At 41.9% G+C, this 20,333-nt stretch overlaps 1 protein-coding gene across 1 annotated transcript in view; it reads left to right on the forward strand.

Moving 5' to 3' along the window:
• bicdl1 (BICD family like cargo adaptor 1) overlaps positions 1–20,333 on the forward strand; it is a 295,751-nt gene that overhangs the window by 219,310 nt on the left and 56,108 nt on the right. Inside the window, exon 5 of the mRNA XM_060930787.1 lies at positions 1,761–1,907. Within this exon, the coding sequence (XP_060786770.1) occupies positions 1,761–1,907 (147 nt within the window). The remainder of the gene's footprint in view (positions 1–1,760; positions 1,908–20,333) is intronic.

Consider the following 20,333-nt stretch of genomic DNA (forward strand, 5'->3'; position numbering starts at 1 on the left):
TCCTACTCCTGGTCCCACACCCTCTGACCCTCTCTCATGTTATTTGCCCTATTGATAGGAGGGCTTGCTGAGTAATGAACAAGCTTTTTATCTGTAGCCTATTAACTAAAATGGGGCAGTCAAGCAATAACATTAGTCTAACACAGTAGCAGAGATGGTTTCACATAAAGGCAGCAATGGCCACCTTTGGTGCGGTTGGAGTCTTGTTCTCAGACTTGAATTGGACTCGACTCGGATTAATAGTGGACTCGATTCAGACTTGAATCAAAATTTTCTTTAATGACTTGGACTTGACTCAGACTTGAACACTAGGGACTCAAGACTGGACTCAGACTCGAGGTTTAGTGACTTAACAACAGCACTGATAGGTATAAGCTCCAATTAATTCAATTTTTCATCTCATCTCATTATCTCTAGCCGCTTTATCCTGTTCTACAGGGTCGCAGGCAAGCTGGAGCCTATCCCAGCTGACTATGGGCGAAAGGCGGGGTACACCCTGGACAAGTCGCCAGGTCATCACAGGGCTGACACATAGACACAGACAACCATTCACACTCACATTCACACCTACGGTCAATTTAGAGTCACCAGTTAACCTAACCTGCATCTCTTTGGACTGTGGGGGAAACCAGAGCACCCGGAGGAAACCCACGCGGACACGGGGAGAACATGCAAACTCCGCACAGAAAGGCCCTCGCCGGCCACGGGTCTCGAACCCAGACCTTCTTGCTGTGAGGCGACAGTGCTAACCACTACACCACCGTGCCACCTCATTCAATTTTTATTACATTCAAAATGGGAAGCAGAGCCACCCCATCACATCCCTTATCATCCCATCACAATAAAGTATGTGACAGGGTGGTACATTTTATCCTAAAATGGCCACAGAGCTCCATGAGGTCAAGTTCATGACTTCATACACATGCATTCAATTTTATATACATTTTTTTGCATTAATAATGTAAAAATTAAAATAAAAAACATTTTTTCCTATCTATTTTGTGTCAGAGGTCTGGTCAAACATAAAAAAAAAGCAGCAAATTAAAAATGAAAAAGAATGTCAGAACTTGCCTGCTTTTGCTGCTTGTTGCTCCAATGGCTCAAATGATGGCACTTCCTCTTTGTGATGTAATTTAAAGCAACTGTACATTACTTATAGACAAAACAAGTTAGTGTGATGGGTTGGTAAGTCAAAATGAGGGACGCGCACAAATCTTTTAAATTTTTTCAATTTTTTTTTCATTTGAACAGAAATATCTTATGTAAACAAGAACACATGCAATTCTAAAAATAATAAAGGTTTGATAAAAATGTAACATTTATTTGGTGATGTTTTAGATGCTAGTCTCATGTTGGTCAATACGGACATGTGAAAATGGCCATGGACTAATGAAAAATTATTTAAATTTGTATTTTAATCTTTCAAAACAGCATTTTCTCATATATCATGTTAACAAGAATGCTTTAATTCATAATTTTACACTTTGGAAACACAATTTGGCACATTTTTGATGCCTTATGCGTGTCCTCAAACGTTGTGGACACTGGTTTTGTAGAGTGACTCAGAAATTAGGTCATAGGTGCATTCCTATGGCAGTGTCACTCACTGACCTTAGTCCTTGCCATGTAGTTATGCAGTATTTGCTGTTTGGTTTATAGGAGCTTCAGATGAACAAATTGTTTTAAAAGGTCAAGTGCAGTTGTTTGGTTATCTGTGGCATGGTATCTGACCCAGTGCTCTGTCCATTTATCTTACTCAGATAAGGATGCTGTCTGAGCGCAAGCAGGAACTTGAGCAATGTTTAACCACATTGCATGAGGAGAATGAACAGCTGCACAGCACTGCTGACAACTGGAAAGAGCAGACACTTGTGTTGGAGAAGTTATGCCACGAGAAGGACTTGCAGGTAAGTTAAAACTAGTCTATGCAAGTGATTTACATGAACAATTCTAATTGTAAATACATAATGATTGTTATGAACCCTTTCTGCATGCCTCATTAATGCAGCGTGGTACTGCAACAGTGGGATGCTTCCGGTTTTGACCCAACTCAGTTTCCTGGCACTGCAAACTAAAAACTCCAATTCCCAGAGCGAACCTACACTCATGCTGGAAATTAACTCGGCAAATATGAGCACCTACTGTACAGTTTGTTGCTGATCAGGCTGAGGACTATAATGACTCCTTTATCACTTGCTCTTTGCAAGGCAATGGATTAGCTTTGCTATCTGGTTATTGTATTCATGGTTCACGTCAGTTCTTCCTAAGTTCTTAGTTTGTGTTCAATTATTACTTGTACTAGAGCAGCGGCTACAATTATTGACACCTTAACGATCTTTTGGCCATTGCAAAAGTAAAAAGATTTTCAATACGTAAATTGTGCATGAAGAATTACTCAAACTTCCACTGGGAAAAAATGAGTTGATTCCTGATTACTCAGCGTATCAGATCACGTGACACCGTTCCACAGTTATTGACATCCAGATGATTTTTTTTAAATTGGTATGTGGTATTAAGTTAAGAAAACATAGTTTTTATTTAAAATTAGTTTTACATGGACTTATCCATTCATCCATCCATTGTCTGTAGCCGCTTATCCTGTTCTACAGGGTCGCAGGCAAGCTGGAGCCTATCCCAGCTGACTATGGGCGAGAGGCAGGGTACACCCTGGACAAGTCACCAGGTTATCGCAGGGCTGACATAGGGACAAACAACCATTCACACTCACACCTATGGTCAATATAAAGCCACCAATTAACCTAACCTGCATGTCTTTGGGGGAAACCAAAGCACCTGGAGGAAACCCACGCAGACATGGGGAGAACATGCAAACTCCACACAGAAAGGCCCTCGCCGGCCGCGAACCCAGGACCTTCTTGGTGTGAGGCAACAGTGATAACCACTACACCACCGTGCCACTACATGGACTTATATTTAGTACAAAATATCTCATCTCATTATCTCTAGCCGCTTTATCCTTCTACAGGGTCGCAGGCAAGCTGGAGCCTATCCCAGCTGACTACGGGCGAAAGGCGGGGTACACCCTGGACAAGTCGCCAGGTCATCACAGGGCTGACACATAGACACAGACAACCATTCACACTCACATTCACACCTACGGTCAATTTAGAGTCACCAGTTAACCTAACCTGCATGTCTTTGGACTGTGGGGGAAACCGGAGCACCCGGAGGAAACCCGCACGGAGAACATGCAAACTCCACACAGAAAGGCCCTCGCCGGCCCCGGGGCTCGAACGCAGGACCTTCTTGCTGTGAGGCGACAGCGCTAACCACTACACCACCGTGCCGCCCTAGTACAAAATATATTTTATATAAATATATCGATGTTGGTGCTTATGTAAACGAGGAAGTAATTATCATGTTTGTACACAAATGAACTGATAATGTTTAACCTGTGTCAGAAAATCTTTTTGTTCCACTTTCTACCCACTTTCTAAATTTTTTTGTAGATCACATTTTGTTAATCATTCATTGTTGTTTGCATTAATTTCTAGTTTTGCAGTTTACCAATAAATGTCAACAGGCAATTGACATTTCTGGTTCCCGAGTTGTTTGCGATGAGTCTTTTTTCCGCAAGTGTTGGCATTAATTACAAATCTTTTTTATTTTTTCTACAAATAATTTTCCAGTATCCTCTTCATTTTTATTGTACTTTCGCTTTCCTTTTTGTACTTTCCACTTTTGCATTCCTTTTTCCATTTGTTTTCTCTCTCTTTTTTTTGGAAGAACGTCAAGACCGGAAGCTTTTTTTTTCTCCTTGTGGCATAAAGACCACAAGCGGAGGCCATCCATATCGGATCTGCTTTAATATCAACAGATCTTTGATTAAGGTACGTGAAACCTTTCATCATGGCACACCTTCAGCCTGTTCAGTGTGCTGAGTGCAGGATGTTTAGTCATCCTTCCTCTGTTGCTAGCGATAGCTTTACTTGTGATAAGTGCAGATTAGTTAGCTCTCTGATGGAGAAGATTATAGATGTTAGAAGTGCGTATCCAGGCTTTAGAGAAGGCCAGTGAGAATGAGAACAGTGTAGTTTCTGTAGGGGAAAGTCTGGATACCCTAGGTGGAGTTAGCAATCCCCCAACTCCGGCATTAGAGCCCTTACAGTGGGGCGAATGGGTGGCCGCTCGGCGGCATAATTGTAGAGCCAAAGCTACCACTGAGGCTCGCCCATGGGAGCACCACTCCTCTCCGCGTCACGTGTCGAACAGGTTTGCTCTCCTTACTGATGCACCCACTGAGAAACCTGAAAGAGCTCTGGTTATAGGGGACTCTATCATATGGCATGTGAAATTAGCTCAGCCTTTAGGGGCACCAGCAGCTTTAGTCAGGTGTATACCGGGAGCCAGGGTGCCGGACATAGCAGGTAATCTTAGGTTCTTAGGCAAGCACAGGTTCTCAAAGATCCATGCAGGAGCTAATGATATACACCATCAGTCTGAGGTTACTAAGAGTAACTTTGTAGAGGTGTTTAAATTAGCAAAGGTGATGTCCGATGCTATAGTATGCTCTGGCCCCATCCCAATGCGGCATGGCGATGTAGCTTACAGCAGGTTATGGTCGCTGAACTGCTGGTTGTCCAGGTGGTGCTCTGAAAACAGTGTGGGCTTTATAGATAATTGGGCTAATTTCGAGGGCACTGCTGGCTTGTTAGGGTGGGATGGTATCCATCCCACTCGGGAAGGTGCTGCTCTCATTTCCTGCAGCAATAGGTCATAATCTCAGAACAGGTCTAGTTAATTTCTGACAATCCAGAGCCAAGACCAGGGAGCAGACAAACAGGCTAAACCGACTGTCTGCTAGCTGCACAGAGTCGTCACTCAGGGTCCACTACATCGAGACTGTGTCTGTTCCCTGAGCTCAACAAAAAAGTAGAAATATTCAGAGAGTTTGTTCCAGTAACCTAATCAATAAAAAATTAGATCATACTGACTGTACAGCTGCTGCCAGCACCTTTGATCTAAAGGTGGGGCTATTAAATATTAGATCTCCTACATCTAAAGCACAAATGGTTAATGAACTTATTAATGATCAGGAGTTTAATGTACTGTATTTAACAGAAACATGGATTAAGCCAAATTAATATATAGCATTAAATGAAGCTAGTCCTCCTGGATACAGTTATATACACCATCCTCATCTAACTGGCAGAGAAGGAGGCATCGCGGTTATTTATAATGATTATCTAGGTGTAACACAAAAACCTGGTTATAAATTTAATACATTTGAAGTTCTTCATACTAATATAATGTATGTAGCCTCAAAAAATAAGTCTACCCAGTTAATTCCGTTACTTATTATTTACAGGCCCCTGGGGCCATATTCTGAATTTCTTTCTGAATTTGCAGATTTTATCTCAGATCTGGTTATTTCCTTAGACAAAGCTTTAGTTGTCTGAGATTTTAATATTCACTTCGATAACCCAGAAGACCCTTTGAAAACAGCGTTTGTGTCCATTTTAGATTCAGTAGGGATTAATCAGAATGTCATAGGACCGACCCATAATGGTGGTCACACCCTCGATCTAATACTAACATTCGGGTTAAACGTAGAAAATGTAGTCATACTTCCACAGTCGGGGCGGCACGGTGGTGTAGTGGTTAGCGCTGTCGCCTCACAGCAAGAAGGTCCTGGGTTCGAGCCCCGGGGCCGGCGAGGGCCTTTCTGTGCGGAGTTTGCATGTTCTCCCCGTGTCCGCGTGGGTTTCCTCCGGGTGCTCCGGTTTCCCCCACAGTCCAAAGACATGCAGGTTAGGTTAACTGGTGACTCTAAATTGACCGTAGGTGTGAATGTGAGTGTGAATGGTTGTCTGTGTCTGTGTGTCAGCCCTGTGATGACCTGGCGACTTGTCCAGGGTGTACCCCGCCTTTCGCCCGTGGTCAGCTGGGATGGGCTCCAGCTTGCCTGCGACCCTGTAGAAGGATAAAGCGGCTAGAGATAATGAGATGAGATGAGACTTCCACAGTCTGAAGTTATCTCAGATCATTATCTCATCTCATTCAAAATCTGTCTGAGTAATAATGTCAACAATAATGTAACAATGTCAAGTCACATGGAAGCAAGATGGCGCCAGTGTGTCTGTCGGCTTGCCGTCAGCTCCGTGAGCTGCTACCTGTCCGATTTGCGCTATGTCTGTTTATGCTGCTACTCATGCTATGCTGCCACTGCTCTGCTGGCCCTACCTGGATTTATGATCGTCAGACTCTGCTACATCTGAGAAGCGCACTGGTGACCACCGATGGGTCTCTTATTCCATACATCGAATGTCATCCTCCGTTTGTCTACCCCATCCTGGATTGTGTCCTTCACCTACCTTGTTGTAGCTCTCTACGGAAGAAGCGCCACAGGCGCCGAGGCAAGCGTGGAGGCGTCCGAGTGGCAATGAGGAAAATCGCAAGTGTTTCTCTCGCCCAGCCTGGGCCTCGTCAGCTCTCTGCAGTCCATCTAGGCCGGACAGATCTCTTCCTGGCCCGTCGTTTGTGGGACCGCTGGTACTCCTGCCATGTTCCCATCACTCTGGAGGACCAACCTCAAACACCTGTCTGCTCTGCTCACCCGAGACTGCGGATATGTAGCGGTGGGGTGAATTCCTTGAACATCCGCCCTCAGGCTACGGTCCACTCCACTGCAAAAGTCGCCCTGGTCAACAGCAGGTCTGTGTCTAACAAAACTTTTCTTCTAAATGACTTTTTCTCCCATTACAACCTGGATTTCCTGTTTTTAACCGAGACATGGATTAGCGCTGGAGTTGGCCAGTCTTCTGTCTTTAGTGAACTCTGCCCGCCTTAGTGCTCGTTCATTAGCACACCCAGGTGCGCTGGAAGAGGAGGCGGGGTAGCTCTCATTTTTAAAAACAGTCATAATTTACGGACACTCTCTGTGGGGAGTTTTGTCACATTTGAACTGCAATGCGTAATTGTAGAATGTGCTATGTCACCGCTGGTATGTGTACTCATCTACAGGCCTCCTAAGCACAACAAAGACTTTATAACAGAATTCTCCGACCTTCTCTCTCACCTCCTGTCATCGTACAATCACCTTCTTATACTTGGCGACTTTAATATCCATGTCTGTTGTCCTGACAGACCCATGGTTAACGAATTCTGTGGTGTAATAGATGCCTTTGGTCTTACTCAACATATAAACAAAGCTACTCATATCTTGGGACATACACTCGACCTTGTTCTATCCTATGGTTTTTCTGTGGATAACATTGTGATTGAGGATGCCATTTTCTCTGATCATAAACCTATTATGTTTAATGTTAGTTTATCAAATGCTCTGCAAACTGCCAAAATTCAAGGTCATCACTCTCGCCACATTAACACTCAAACTGCATCCCAATTCTCAGACAGTTTCATTAGTAACTCTGTTGCAGCTACCATTGCAACAGCGGCATCATCCTCTTCTGGGCCAGACGAATTAGTCAGTCTTTTTCAATCTTCTTGCTTTTCCATACTTAACTCTGTAGCTCCTCTCACGTTCACCCGCCCCAAGCTAAAGTCTCAATATTGGTTGGACGAGGCCACCCGCTCGCTCAGGCAAGCCTGCCGTAAAGCTGAAAGGAAATGGAAAAAGGACCATCTCACTGTTTCCTTTGAAATTTTCCAATCGACTTTAGCTTCCTTCCAGACAGCAGCTAAAAAAGCCAGAACTAAGCACCTCTCTGACTTAATTAGTACACACTCCAACAGATCCAATATTCTGTTTAACACTATTAACTCTTTTCTTAACCCTCCTAACTCTCCAGTTGCTGACGTATCCACTGAGACCTGTGAAAAATTCCTCAAGTTTTTCACTGATAAAATAGAGAACATCATATCAGTGTTTACGCCCTCCTTATCAACTGCTCTACCTGTTCACTCTCGTGCACTAGCTATTTCTACTTTTAATCAATTTCAGCCCATCTCTCTCAGTGAATTGCGGGAACTAGTTTTACATATGAAACCCACTGGATCCCCCTATGATGCCATTCCTTCCTGTATCATAAAGGATGTTTTTGATGCTGTTGGGCCATCGATTCAAATAATTCTAAATTCATGTCTCACATCTGGTACTGTCCCTACCTTTTTTAAGCATGCAGTCGTCCAACCCCTGCTTAAAAAACCCAACCTTGATGCCCAATGTTTGCAAAATTATCGCCCCATCTCCAAGCTCCCTTTTTTTTCAAAAGTTCTAGAAAAAGCTATACTGTCACAGTTGATTCCTTTTCTGACCACCCGTAACATACTTGAACCTTTTCAGTCAGGATTCAGATCCCTTCACAGCACTGAAACAGCCCTGCTTAAAGTAACTAATGATCTGCTCCTCACTTTAGATTCTGGTGATAATGCCATTTTGGTTTTACTCGACCTTAGCGCTGCGTTTGACACTGTTGACCACAACATCCTCCTCAGCCGTCTAGACCAGCAGGTGGGCATCAGGGACACTGCTCTTCTCTGGTTCAGGTCCTACCTTAAACATAGGACCTTCTCTGTTTCCATTGGCCATTTCTCCTCATCAACTGCCTCTGTCTCCTATGGGGTCCCCCAGGGGTCCATCTTGGGTCCCATGCTTTTCAGTCTCTACATGCTCCCACTTGGTGACATCATTAGAAAGCACAACATTTCCTTTCACCTTTATGCAGATGACACTCAATTGTATTTGCCCTTAAAATCTAGGGACTCCATCCAATCTCTCCTTGTCTGTCTTGAAGACATCAGAAATTGGATGGCTAACAACTTCCTCCAGCTAAATGGTGACAAGACTGAAGTCATTATTTTTGGTCCCTCCAAGGCAAGATGCACTACAGTGAACGATTTAGGTCACCTCACTCCTCATGTCACACCCTCTGCCAGAAACCTGGGTGTCTTCCTTGACTCCGATCTCTGTTTTGACAAACAGATTAGCACTGTGGTCAAAAATAGTTTTTACCAACTCAGAGTGATTTCCCGCCTCAAATCCTTCCTATCTCATAACGATCTTGAAATAGTCATCCATGCTTTTATCACATCACGATTGGATTACTGCAATTCCCTTTATCTTGGCCTCCCTCAAACCTCACTTAGACGTTTATAGCTGGTCCAAAACGCAGCTGCATGTCTTTTAACTGGCACCAGGAGACGTGAGCACATCACTCCCATTCTGGCCTCCTTGCACTGGCTCCCAGTCTTTTTCAGAATACAATTTAAAGTTTTATTATTTGTTTTTAAAGCACTCAGTGGGCTGGCCCCAGCCTACATCAATGACCTTTTACAGCCCCACTCAGTCCAGAGGTCTCTAAGATCCTCTAACACAGGGCTTTTTCATGTACCTTGCTCGCGGCTGAAGCAGAGAGGTGACAGAGCTTTTTCTGTTGTTGCTCCACGTCTCTGGAATCAGCTCCCACCGGACATCAGATCTGCTCCCTCCATCTCTGCCTTTAAATCTAGGCTAAAAACCCATCTCTACTCCTTGGCCTTTCCCTAATCATCAGCTTATTGTTATTGTTATTATTATAGTTTTATTTTATTTCTTTCTTTTTTTATTTTCTTTTTGATCATTTGTCTTTTAATACTGACTCTGTACAGCACTTTGGTCAGTGTATGCTGTGTTTAAATTTGCTATACAAATTAAACTTACTTACTTACTAATAATATATGCACCTCACCATGCTACTGTATTAAATGTACATTCACCTCAACTACTGCATAGAACTTTATAAATGATCTCCCAGAGTTATCAACTTTGATTGGGTCACTGTCAGCCCCTGCAGAACTTGATCAGGCAACTGAATGCTTAGAGTCAACGTTCCGCCATACTTTAGATAATGTAGCTCCTCTTAAATGGAAAATGGTCAGAGACAAAAAAATTAGCACCCTGGTATAATGATGACGGTTGCACTTTAAAACAGACCACTTGAAAATTGGAACATAAATGGCATCAAACAAAATTGGTAGCATTCAAATTAGTGTGGAAGGAGAGCTTCCTGATGTATAGAAAAGCTCTTAGTGCTGCTAGATCAACTTATCTCTCCTCCCTAATAGAAGATAAGAAAAATAATCCTAGATTCCTATTTAATACTGTAGCAAAATTAACCAGGAATAAGTCCACTATAGACACATGCACACCTGTAGTATGTAGTAGCAACGACTTCATGAATTTTTTTAATGACAAAATTGAGAATATCAAACAAAAAAATTCAAACTACTAATTTAATGTCAATGTAAATGGCCCTGTAGTTAACAATATAACTGTATCAGATCAGCAATTAGAATGTTTTATTCCCCTTAGAGAAACTGAATTACTTTCATTAATCTCGGCATCAAAAGCCTCAACTTGTGTACTAGATCCCTTACCTACATGTCTATTCAAACAGATAATACCTGAAGTAATTGAACCGCTTCTAAAAATAATAAATTTTTCTCTTAGGATCGGCTATGTACCCAAATCCTTTAAACTAGCAGTTAGCAAACCCCTGATTAAAAAACCTGACCTTGATCCCTGTCAGCTGTACAATTATCGGCCAATATCAAACCTCCCCTTTATCTCCAAGATCCTTGAAAAATCTGTGGCACAGCAGTTATGCTTATATTTACATAGGAATAACATCCATGAAATGTATCATTTGGGATTTAGACCTCATCATAGCACAGAGACAGCTCTGGTTAAAGTAGTAAACAACCTACTGTTCGTGTCTGATCAGGGCTGTGTCTCGCTGCTTGTGTTGCTTGACCTTAGTGCAGCATTTGACACCATTGATTATTCCATTCTTTTGGATAGACTAGAAAATGTTGTGGGAGTGAAGGGAACAGCCCGTTCCTGGCTCAGGTCTTATTTAACTGATTGCTATCAGTATGTTGATGTAAATGGTGATTTTTCTAGACATACTGAGGTAAAGTTTGGTGTTCCACAAGGTTCTGTCTTGGGTCCACTACTTTTTTCTTTATATATGTTAACTCTGGGTGGTATTATTCATAAACATTATATGTGTTTCCACTGTTATGCTGATGACACACAGTTGTATGTTTCTGCAAAACCTGATGAGAGATACCAGCTTAATAGAATTGAGGAATGTGTGAAGAACATTAGACACTGGATGCTTATTAACTTCCTTCTGCTTAACTCTGACAAGACTGAAGTACTTGTACTAGGACCACATGCAGCTAGAAGTAAGTTTTTTGATTACGTAGTAACTCTGGATGGCCTTTCTGTTTCTTCACATGCAGCAGTAAAAGACGTCGGAGTGATTATTGGCCCCAGTCTTTCATTCAAAACTCATATTGATAACATTACCTGGATAGCTGGATGGATTCTTTCATCTCAGAAATATTGCTAAGATAAGAAATTTAATGTCACTATATGACGCGGAAAAACTAGTTCATGCTTTCGTTACCTCCAGGTTGGATTATTGTAATGCCTTACTGTCTGGATGTTCCAATAAGTGCATAAATAAGCTCCAGTTAGTTCAAAATGCAGCAGCAAGATTCCTTACTAGAACTAGAAAATATGATCACATCACCCCTGTCTTATCCACATTGCATTGGCTCCCAATCAAATTTCGTATTGATTATAAAATACTACTATTGACCATTAAAGCACTGAATGGTCTCACACAACAGTACCTGAATGAACTTCTGGTCCTCTATGACCCACCATGCGTACTTGGATCAAAAGGTGCAGGCTATCTGCTGGTACTTTGTATAGTGAAGGCTACATCAGGGGGCAGAGCCTTTTCTTACAAAGCCCCACAGTTATGGAACAGCCTTCCAAGTAATGTTCGGGAATCAGACACAGTCTCAGCATTTAAGTCTAGGCTGAAAACATATCTGTTTAGTCAAGCCTTTTGTTAATGGTCTTTACGAGGTAAAGGAGTAGATCTGGAGGGTCATCAGACAAAGTGTTTTGGTAAACTGGGATGTATGGATGCTGTCAGTCCCCCACTCGCTTGCTCACTCAAGTTTGTTGACGGTGTAGTGGCTGGCTGCTTTATGTCCCAGGGCTCCCTCATGCCTGTGTTACCTTCTGGCTCTCCCCTTTTAGTTATGCTGTCATAGTTAGTTGCCGGAGTCCCTGCTTGTACTCAGTGCAATATGTATATTGTTCCTAATTATTCAGGTGACATTGGGCATACCTAACAACCTATGTTTTCTCCCCCCCCCCAAATCTGTCCCTCTGAGTTCCATGTCGGTCCTGGGATCGAGATGCTGACCTCTTCTGCTCCTCGGAGCTGCCTGATCCATCCTGGTGCCCTGTGTCTGGTTGGAGTCTCATCGCATTGCTCCTGTGGAGGACGGCCCCATGTGGACAGTTGAAAGTCACTTTTGGAGGACACTCTGGACACTTACAGTAATGCTTTTATGGCTGAGGACTAGAGTTGACTTGCTAACTTTAGGACTGCAGTTGTCATGAACAGTTTTGCACTCAAGTTTCCATCAGTGAAGAGTTTATAACATCAACAAAATTGACTGTATGTTAAAACTGTTAATGTTATCGTCTTGTCTGTTGTTGCCCAAATGAGGATGGGTTCCCTTTTGAGTCTGGTTCCTCTCAAGGTTTCTTCCTCATGTCGTCTGAGGGAGTTTTTCCTTGCCACCGTCGCCACAGGCGTGTTCATTGGGAATAGATTAGGGATAAAATTAGCTCATGTTTTAAGTCATTCAAATTCTGTAAAGCTGCTTTGCGACAATGTTTATTGTTAAAAGTGCTATACAAATAAACTTGACTTGACATTGTAACTACATGAAAATCCAGTCAAAGGTCACATGTCGTCTGTGTCTATGTGTCAGCCCTGTGATGACCTGGCGACTTGTCCAGGGTGTACCCCGCCTTTCGCCCGTAGTCAGCTGGGATAGGCTCCAGCTTGCCTGCGACCCTGTAGGACAGGATAAAGCGGCTAGAGATAATGAGATGAGATGAGATGAGATGAGATGAGATGAGATGAGATGAGATGAGATGAGATGAGATGAGATGAGGTCACATGTCATTCCTCAAACCAAAACTTTATATTTTTACATCTAAAAATATAAAATGTCTACTGATATTGTAGATATTTACAATAAACTGCAAAAAAATATTTATGAACGGAATAGAAAAATCTGAATATTTCAATCATGTAATTTTTTTATATGCTAGGAATTTAGTTCTGGTCTAATTTTATCTATTGCAATAGGATTCCCAATACTCTATACGCATTCCATTCTCTCATGAATCAGAAACAAATTATTATAAATCATAGCACGTTTATTTTTTTAAAGTACTTCATCTACTTCAAAATGTTACACAAAGATCAAGACATAACCATTGTAAATGTCATTTAATTCCACAGGATGTCAATAATGGTGGACAGTGGTGAAAGTGATCACTACTATTGGCACCTCACCTGACTTCTCAGACGTGCGTTTAGATACAAAATGGCAACTGTCAAATGAAAGAGTAAGAAACAAAGTAGGTTTCGACAAGGATTTGAGTTCATCCAACTGAAATCCTTCAGATCCCAGTCATCCCCCGTTTCCTCAGGTGTGCCCTAGGGATCTGTCCTGGGACCCCTTCTCTTCATTATTTACCTTCTTCCCCTTGGCAATATATTCCGTAAATTCAATATCCATTTTCACTGCTATGTAGATGGCACCCAGCTCTATCTATCCAGCAAACCAAATTCCACATTTCTGCCCTCTTCCCTTTCTAACTGCTTATCTGAAATAAAATCCTGGTTTACCTCAAACTTCCTAAAACTTAACAGCGACAAAACTGAAATTATTCTTCTTGACACAAAATCCACACTATCCAAAGTTGACAGTTTCTCCATCACAATTGACAGCTCCTTAGTTTTCCCCTCCCCTCAGGTTAAGAGTCTGGGTGTCATCCTCATTATCTTTTCAATCTCACATCAGTATTATAACCCGGTTTGCATATTTCCATCTTCATAATATTAATCGTCTCCGCCCCTCCCCCCCACCACGTCTATCCTTGTTCATAGCCTTGTCACCTCCCATATTGATGATTTGTAATTCTCTCCTTTTTGGCCGCCCTCACAGATCCCTCCATAAGCTTCAACTGGTCCAGAATGCAGCCGCTCGCATTATCTCCAAAACTCCCTCATTCCACCACATTACTCCTGTCTAATAACAATTCCACTGGCTCCCATTTAAGTACAGAATTGATTTCAAAATTCTCCTTTACATATTCAAGGCCATCCACAATCTTGCCCCCCCCATCTGTCAGATCTCCTCCATATCGCAACTTTCACCCATTTGCTCAGATCCTCCTCTTCCACTCATCTCACCGTGCCCTCTGCCCGCCTTAGCACCATGGGGAGCAGAGTTTTCAGCCGCTCTGCCCCCAAACTCTGGAACTCCCTCCCACCTGATATCTGTAACATTGACTCTCTTCCTTTTATCAAATCTAGACTCAAAACTCACCTGTTCAAAATAGCCTATTCTTTGTAATTTGCATTGTTTCTCTCTCTTTTTTCTTATTTCTCCTGTTTAGTTTCTGTCTGCTGTTTAGCTTATTCCCTGTAAATTGCATTTTTTTTCTCTTCTTTCCATTTTATATTGTGTAGGTTTTTATCTGTTGTTTATTTTATCTGTTTTATTCTTGTAAAGTGTCCTTGAGTGTCATGAAAGGCACTTATAAATAATAATAATAATAATATTATTATTATTATTATTATTATTATTATTAAGGATATCATGGAATATCGGTGAACTTGATAAGTAAAAACATGTCCATGATCTTTCCACCATGCTTACCTGCAATGATAACATCCGGGTTTTCCTCAAATTGCTAATCGTGCTAAAAAAAATTCTATCTTGGGTAACGAGTTGTGTAATCAAACAACAAGATCAAAGGGGGAGGGGGGTCTTCTAGTTGATTAATTAACCAATAATAACTGTTGTAACTGAAACTCACTTTTGTAAAATTGTTTTTTATTGGTAAATCTGAAAAGGTGTCGATAATTATGGACTGTCGATAATTGTAGTCATCGCTCTAGTTTTGTTTTTATAAACATTGTTAAAGTTCAATTCCGTGCATGCACCCATGTCCCTCATCCTCCTTTCATGACAGAATGTCACACCTAAAAAAGGATGCAGCAGATCCAGATATCCCTGAGGTGCGTTCTCTGTTCAAGAATGGTGCAGGGGAGAACAGGAGCAGTGCCTACAGCAAGCCAAAGCTACCACAATTCATGTTTCTAACACATTTTTAAAGAAAACAGCATAAAATATGGCACTTAAACTGTCGTAACAGTGTAAAAAGCAGCATTTGAAACTTTCAGGATGCTGCTTTTTACACCATGTTATGGTAAACGGCGTAAAAATGCTTTGGAATTACAAGCAGCAAAATAAATGGCACTGGATATGTTCATAGGACACCACTTTTAATGCTGCCCAGTGTCACAAAGGACAGCATTGCATTGTATGAAATATGCAGTGATCTCTTGCATTGCATTGTCTGAAATTATACTGATCTCTGCCCTTTGGTTTTCACAGCCACTAAATTTTAACTGTTATCATTCAATCAGTAAAGAAGGACAGACTACACTAACTCAGCACAGATCTCCTTTGCTGCACAGACTGTATCCATTGGCCTAACTCACCTATTCTGTGAAGTTTGTCATGCTGTTTGTTTGGGTAGCCTAAAGAAAAGCCCAAGTATGAACTTCAGTGTTATTTTATCCCCCTGACAAATTTTGGACAATGTCATGGAAAAACAACAAGTAAATAAACACACTGGTATTAGCCAGTGGGTATGAGTGGGGATAAGACAACAACAAAGATAATTAAAACATTCTGGAGATGCTATTGTATTGTATAGTGATGTGGAGTAGTGGTGAAGGTGCACAGTTATGAAGCAGGGGATGGAGGTTTGGTATTTATTATTTGGGGAAAATTTTGTGACAGCTAAATCATTTACAAATTTGCCAAAGTCTACTCATATTTTGCCTAACCCACTGCTGGTAAAACCAATGAGTGTAAGTGCACTCTGCCTTTGATCTCTGTCGTCAGCAAGCATTTCACAATAATGCTTGCTCGCTGTCGCCTACATTCATGACACGGGCGATTGCTCTAAGACAACGAGGGAGGCTCAGCCTCCTCTAAAAATGACGAACATTGTGTAGGATGAATTGCGCTAGGCTTATGTTATAGCCGACCTTATAACATTGCTATTTCAGATCCAGAATCATAGAAATATATGTGCTCAACCCAACTACAGTACGAAATCATTCCGTTATAACTTTCCCCAGTTCGCCTAATGTGTGCATGAGTTTTTCCCCCTCGTGACAACGTGATGCAGCCCAGCTTCAGTGGACTTCAACGGCATTTGGGAGCTATGCGCTTTTCAATCTCAAAATGCAAGACGGTTATTGGACAAATACTGCGAAACCGCCCGCCTACGGAGTCTCACGGACTCCCAGCCTCAGTGGACTTCAATGGCATTTGGGAGCTATGCGCTTTTCAATCTCAAAATGCAAGACAGTTATTGGACAAATACTGCAAAAACGCCCACCTACGGACTCCGAGCCTCACAGTGGGAGGGACATGGCAGTTTCCGTGAGGAGACTGGTGATTGGTGAAAGCGGCCGGATATTTTCTTTGATTGACAGCTCGTTTCAAATATAGACAGGCAGCGGTGAATTTCAGTTCAGTCCCATGCGGATTCGCAAGTGCTGTGGTGTATTGTAAGAGATCAGCTTACATTTCGATTTCATTCATTACATACGGTTTCTACCAGCTTTTTTAGTTTGTATATATTGTCATTGTAAATAAAGTGTAAATATAGTGTTGTCAAGTTTGCTATCTTAGTTCCAGAAATTTCGTTTATTTGAGTGACTGAACTTGAACTTGAGGGGGCTAGTCAGCTACCAAGAAAGCTGCGCACGGATGCCAAGCATTGCTGATTTAATTTTGGAGACGCCATTTGCCAGTCTTCCTTTCGAGGAAAAAATTAAAATTAAAGAGCAGGGTAGACCAACGCCTCAAATTGACTTGGTGAAAAAGGTAGGGAATAATACTCGTTCCTTTCAGCTCTCCTGGTACGAGAAAGTGAATTGGCTAACAGCAAGTGACCCACATCAACAACAGTAAATAGGCTACTTTAGTAATATGTCATGGATGGACCAAAAATATAGAATCTATTTAAAATGTTTATGCTGAGTATATTATATTGGAATATATATTTTTCTGGATATGAATTAAACAGGGGCGGCACGGTGGTGTAGTGGTTAGCGCTGTCGCCTCACAGCAAGAAGGTCCTGGGTTCGAGCCCCAGGGTCGGCGAGGGCCTTTCTGTGTGGAGTTTGCATGTTCTCCCCGTGTCCACGTGGGTTTCCTCCGGGTGCTCCGGTTTCCCCCACAGTCCAAAGACATGCAGGTTAGGTTAACTGGTGACTCTAAATTGACCGTAGGTGTGAGTGTGAGTGGTTGTCTGTGTCTATGTGTCAGCCCTGTGATGACCTGGCGACTTGTCCAGGGTGTACCCCGCCTTTCGCCCGTAGGCAGCTGGGATAGGCTCCAGCTTGCCTGCAACCCTGTAGAAGGATAAAGCGGCTAGAGATAATGAGATGAGCTGAATTAAACACAGCTACAATTTGGAAAACATTTTTAAACAAAAACACAGCCAAGAACATTTCACACTACAGACCTGGATTAAAAGTGAAGGGTTATCAAAATTGTCAATAAAACATTTCCCAGTCAAAATAAGTAAAATATAGGGAAAGTGTCATTGAATTAAATGTGTGGCACCCAGCTCTATGTTTGGCTCCCCAAGGTCAGTGCTTGTGCCTATTCCAGAACACTCTGCTGTTACTGCTGAGGTTCCTGACAAAGAGCTGCTTTCAATAATGATCAATTTTTAAACAACATGCCACAATTTTAAAATATAAAATGTTAAAATATACCCCCCCCAAATCATGTATATTGGACAGTAGGCTAATGGGCCAAAAGAACCTGTTATTTCACAGTTTGTGACCCTGCCAACAATCAGCCAGATCAGAGGCAAGAGTATGGGCAAAATTGATGTGTTTTTTCTTTTTTCTTTTAAAATCTGGAAATATCGTAACCGACCAGCCTCCCCTGTTTGAAAGACTACCAGCCGCCACTGATTCATGACCAGCTCACTGTATAGCCTAAATTAATGATCAGCTCACTGTACATTATCCCTTATATTAATGACCAGCTTGCTGTACATTATCCCTCATACTAAGGAATTGCTTTTCGGCTACGATAGAAAATTTAAATATTTCCAGTTTATCGCTGTTCATCATTAGAAAAAGAGACAGCAATGCTTCCAACATTGCCATTTTATGTCATTTATGTCTGTTTTGTATTTGTACAATTTCTAAGCTAAATTTGAAGAATGATATCCTTTTGAGAATTTTAGAAATGTCTGATTCAAACACCATGGACAAGAAAAATAATCCAATCCTCTGTACATGAAAAAAATCATACAATAAAGACATGCTTTGCAATAACTTCTTTGTTCAGTGTGAATTCTACATGGAAGAGGAGGAGAAAAAAGATGGACAAATACTCTGGTAAACAAAACGTGGCTTAAGTTTAGAAATGATTCAAGAATGATTAAAGAATAGGGATAAAAAAAAACAATTATAAACTGTTGGACAGAAAATAGGATGAAGCCTGGTAAAGTGGGACAGTTTTTGGAAATTTAACATCCTCTGTATATAATATATACAGTGTGTGTGTGTGTGTGTGTGTGTGTGTTTGTTTGTTCCACAAAATTAAGTCATACATGAACTGATAGCCAAGCTATAAGCCATGTATGAAAAGATTGAGTGGAATAATTGTTTTATTCTATCCACGTTCACTGGATTTTGAGAAACAGAGCATTTTTATTTTTTGCAAATTCGATAAATAAAAACTTCATACAAAACATCTGACAAAATCATTTCCACTTAGGATGTAAACAAACTGGCAAAATGACAGTAGCAATTTGTGAAAATGCTATAATAATAATTCTTGAAAAATAAACAAATACTTTCATATCATTTTGTTGCTTTTTTGTATTTTTGGGGGGTTTGTTTTCGAGTAGAGTTTTTATGTCGTCCTCGGTTGGTTCAGCAACATGCTCTGCCATTTTGTTTTTCTCTACTCACGGTATATGAGCTGATAGACTAGCTGATAGACTACATCACTTCCGGTTGTGAGTGAATGCTGGCGCGTGTCTGGCTGCCGCTGCTCCCTGGAATTCGGAATTCGTTTGCGGCTACTTTTTAAACTTTGTTGTGGGCTAACTCTGGCTATTTTCTGCACTATTGGTGCAGATAACGAACTACTTCACTCATCTCATGAGTCAGACTTGCTCCTGATTACTTTTCTGGATGAGTTTTGCTGGTCTGTTTACCTGTGCGATGGCCTGTTCTACCTGTGCAACTCTGCCTGTGGATTATGAGTAGACTGTGTTGCTGCTGTGGATTACTTGTGGGCTATATTATACCTGGACCATCTGTCTCCGTGGGATGCTCTGGCGGTGTGCCTGCTTGTGCTTTTCTGTGCGAGCCCTCTCGTGAGTACTCTGCTGGGTCTGCTTGGTAAGTGCCTTGCTTGCTATTTTAGTGGGTGAGTCTCTTGCTTATGCGTGTCAGTGGTTACTCGTGTTGGCTAACGTACTAGATATGCATGTAGGTTTTATCTGTGCGAGCCCTCTCATGGTTCTCTGCTGGGTCTGCTTGGTAGGTGACTTGCCTGCTACTTTAGTGGATGAGTCTCTTACTTAGGCGGCTCGGTGGTCACTCGTGTTGGCTAACGTAATAGATTCTGCCTACTGGCTACTGCCACAGATTAATGTCCCTGTTGTGAATAAATTGGTGACTGATTCCCACCCCTCCGATGTGACCTTTGATAGTGTTGCTCTGGCTCCTGGTTGAGCTTTGGCTGCTGTCACCAAAGCCCTGTCAAATTCTGCACAAACTGTTGCACTCATCAACCATGGTGAAATACTCAGCTGCGTTCTTGCACAGCCTATGTAAAGACTCTTATAAACTCTCCGATGCCCTTAAAATGCACCAACACCTTGGCATTTTGCGTCATCAGCCTAAATACATGCATAGAGGCTCTCACAGGAAGTTTGCTCGTTTTTCCCACCCCAACAACATTGACTGTTTGGAGCCGGTGTCGCAACCACACCGGTCCTGATGCTGTGAAGCGTAATGCGAATCAGGACAATCTATGCGCTGTAAAGTTTATCGAGCCCTCTCCAATCTGCGGCTCAAATGCACTGGCGACGTTTGCTCTCTTTAATGTGCGATCCCTCAATAACAAAGGGCCGTTCATTAATGATGTAATTACAGATTTGGACTTGGACTGTATGTGCCTAACAGAGACATGGCAGC

Source organism: Neoarius graeffei, chromosome 10 (assembly GCF_027579695.1).
Source record: "Neoarius graeffei isolate fNeoGra1 chromosome 10, fNeoGra1.pri, whole genome shotgun sequence".
Lineage (NCBI taxonomy): Eukaryota > Metazoa > Chordata > Actinopteri > Siluriformes > Ariidae > Neoarius > Neoarius graeffei.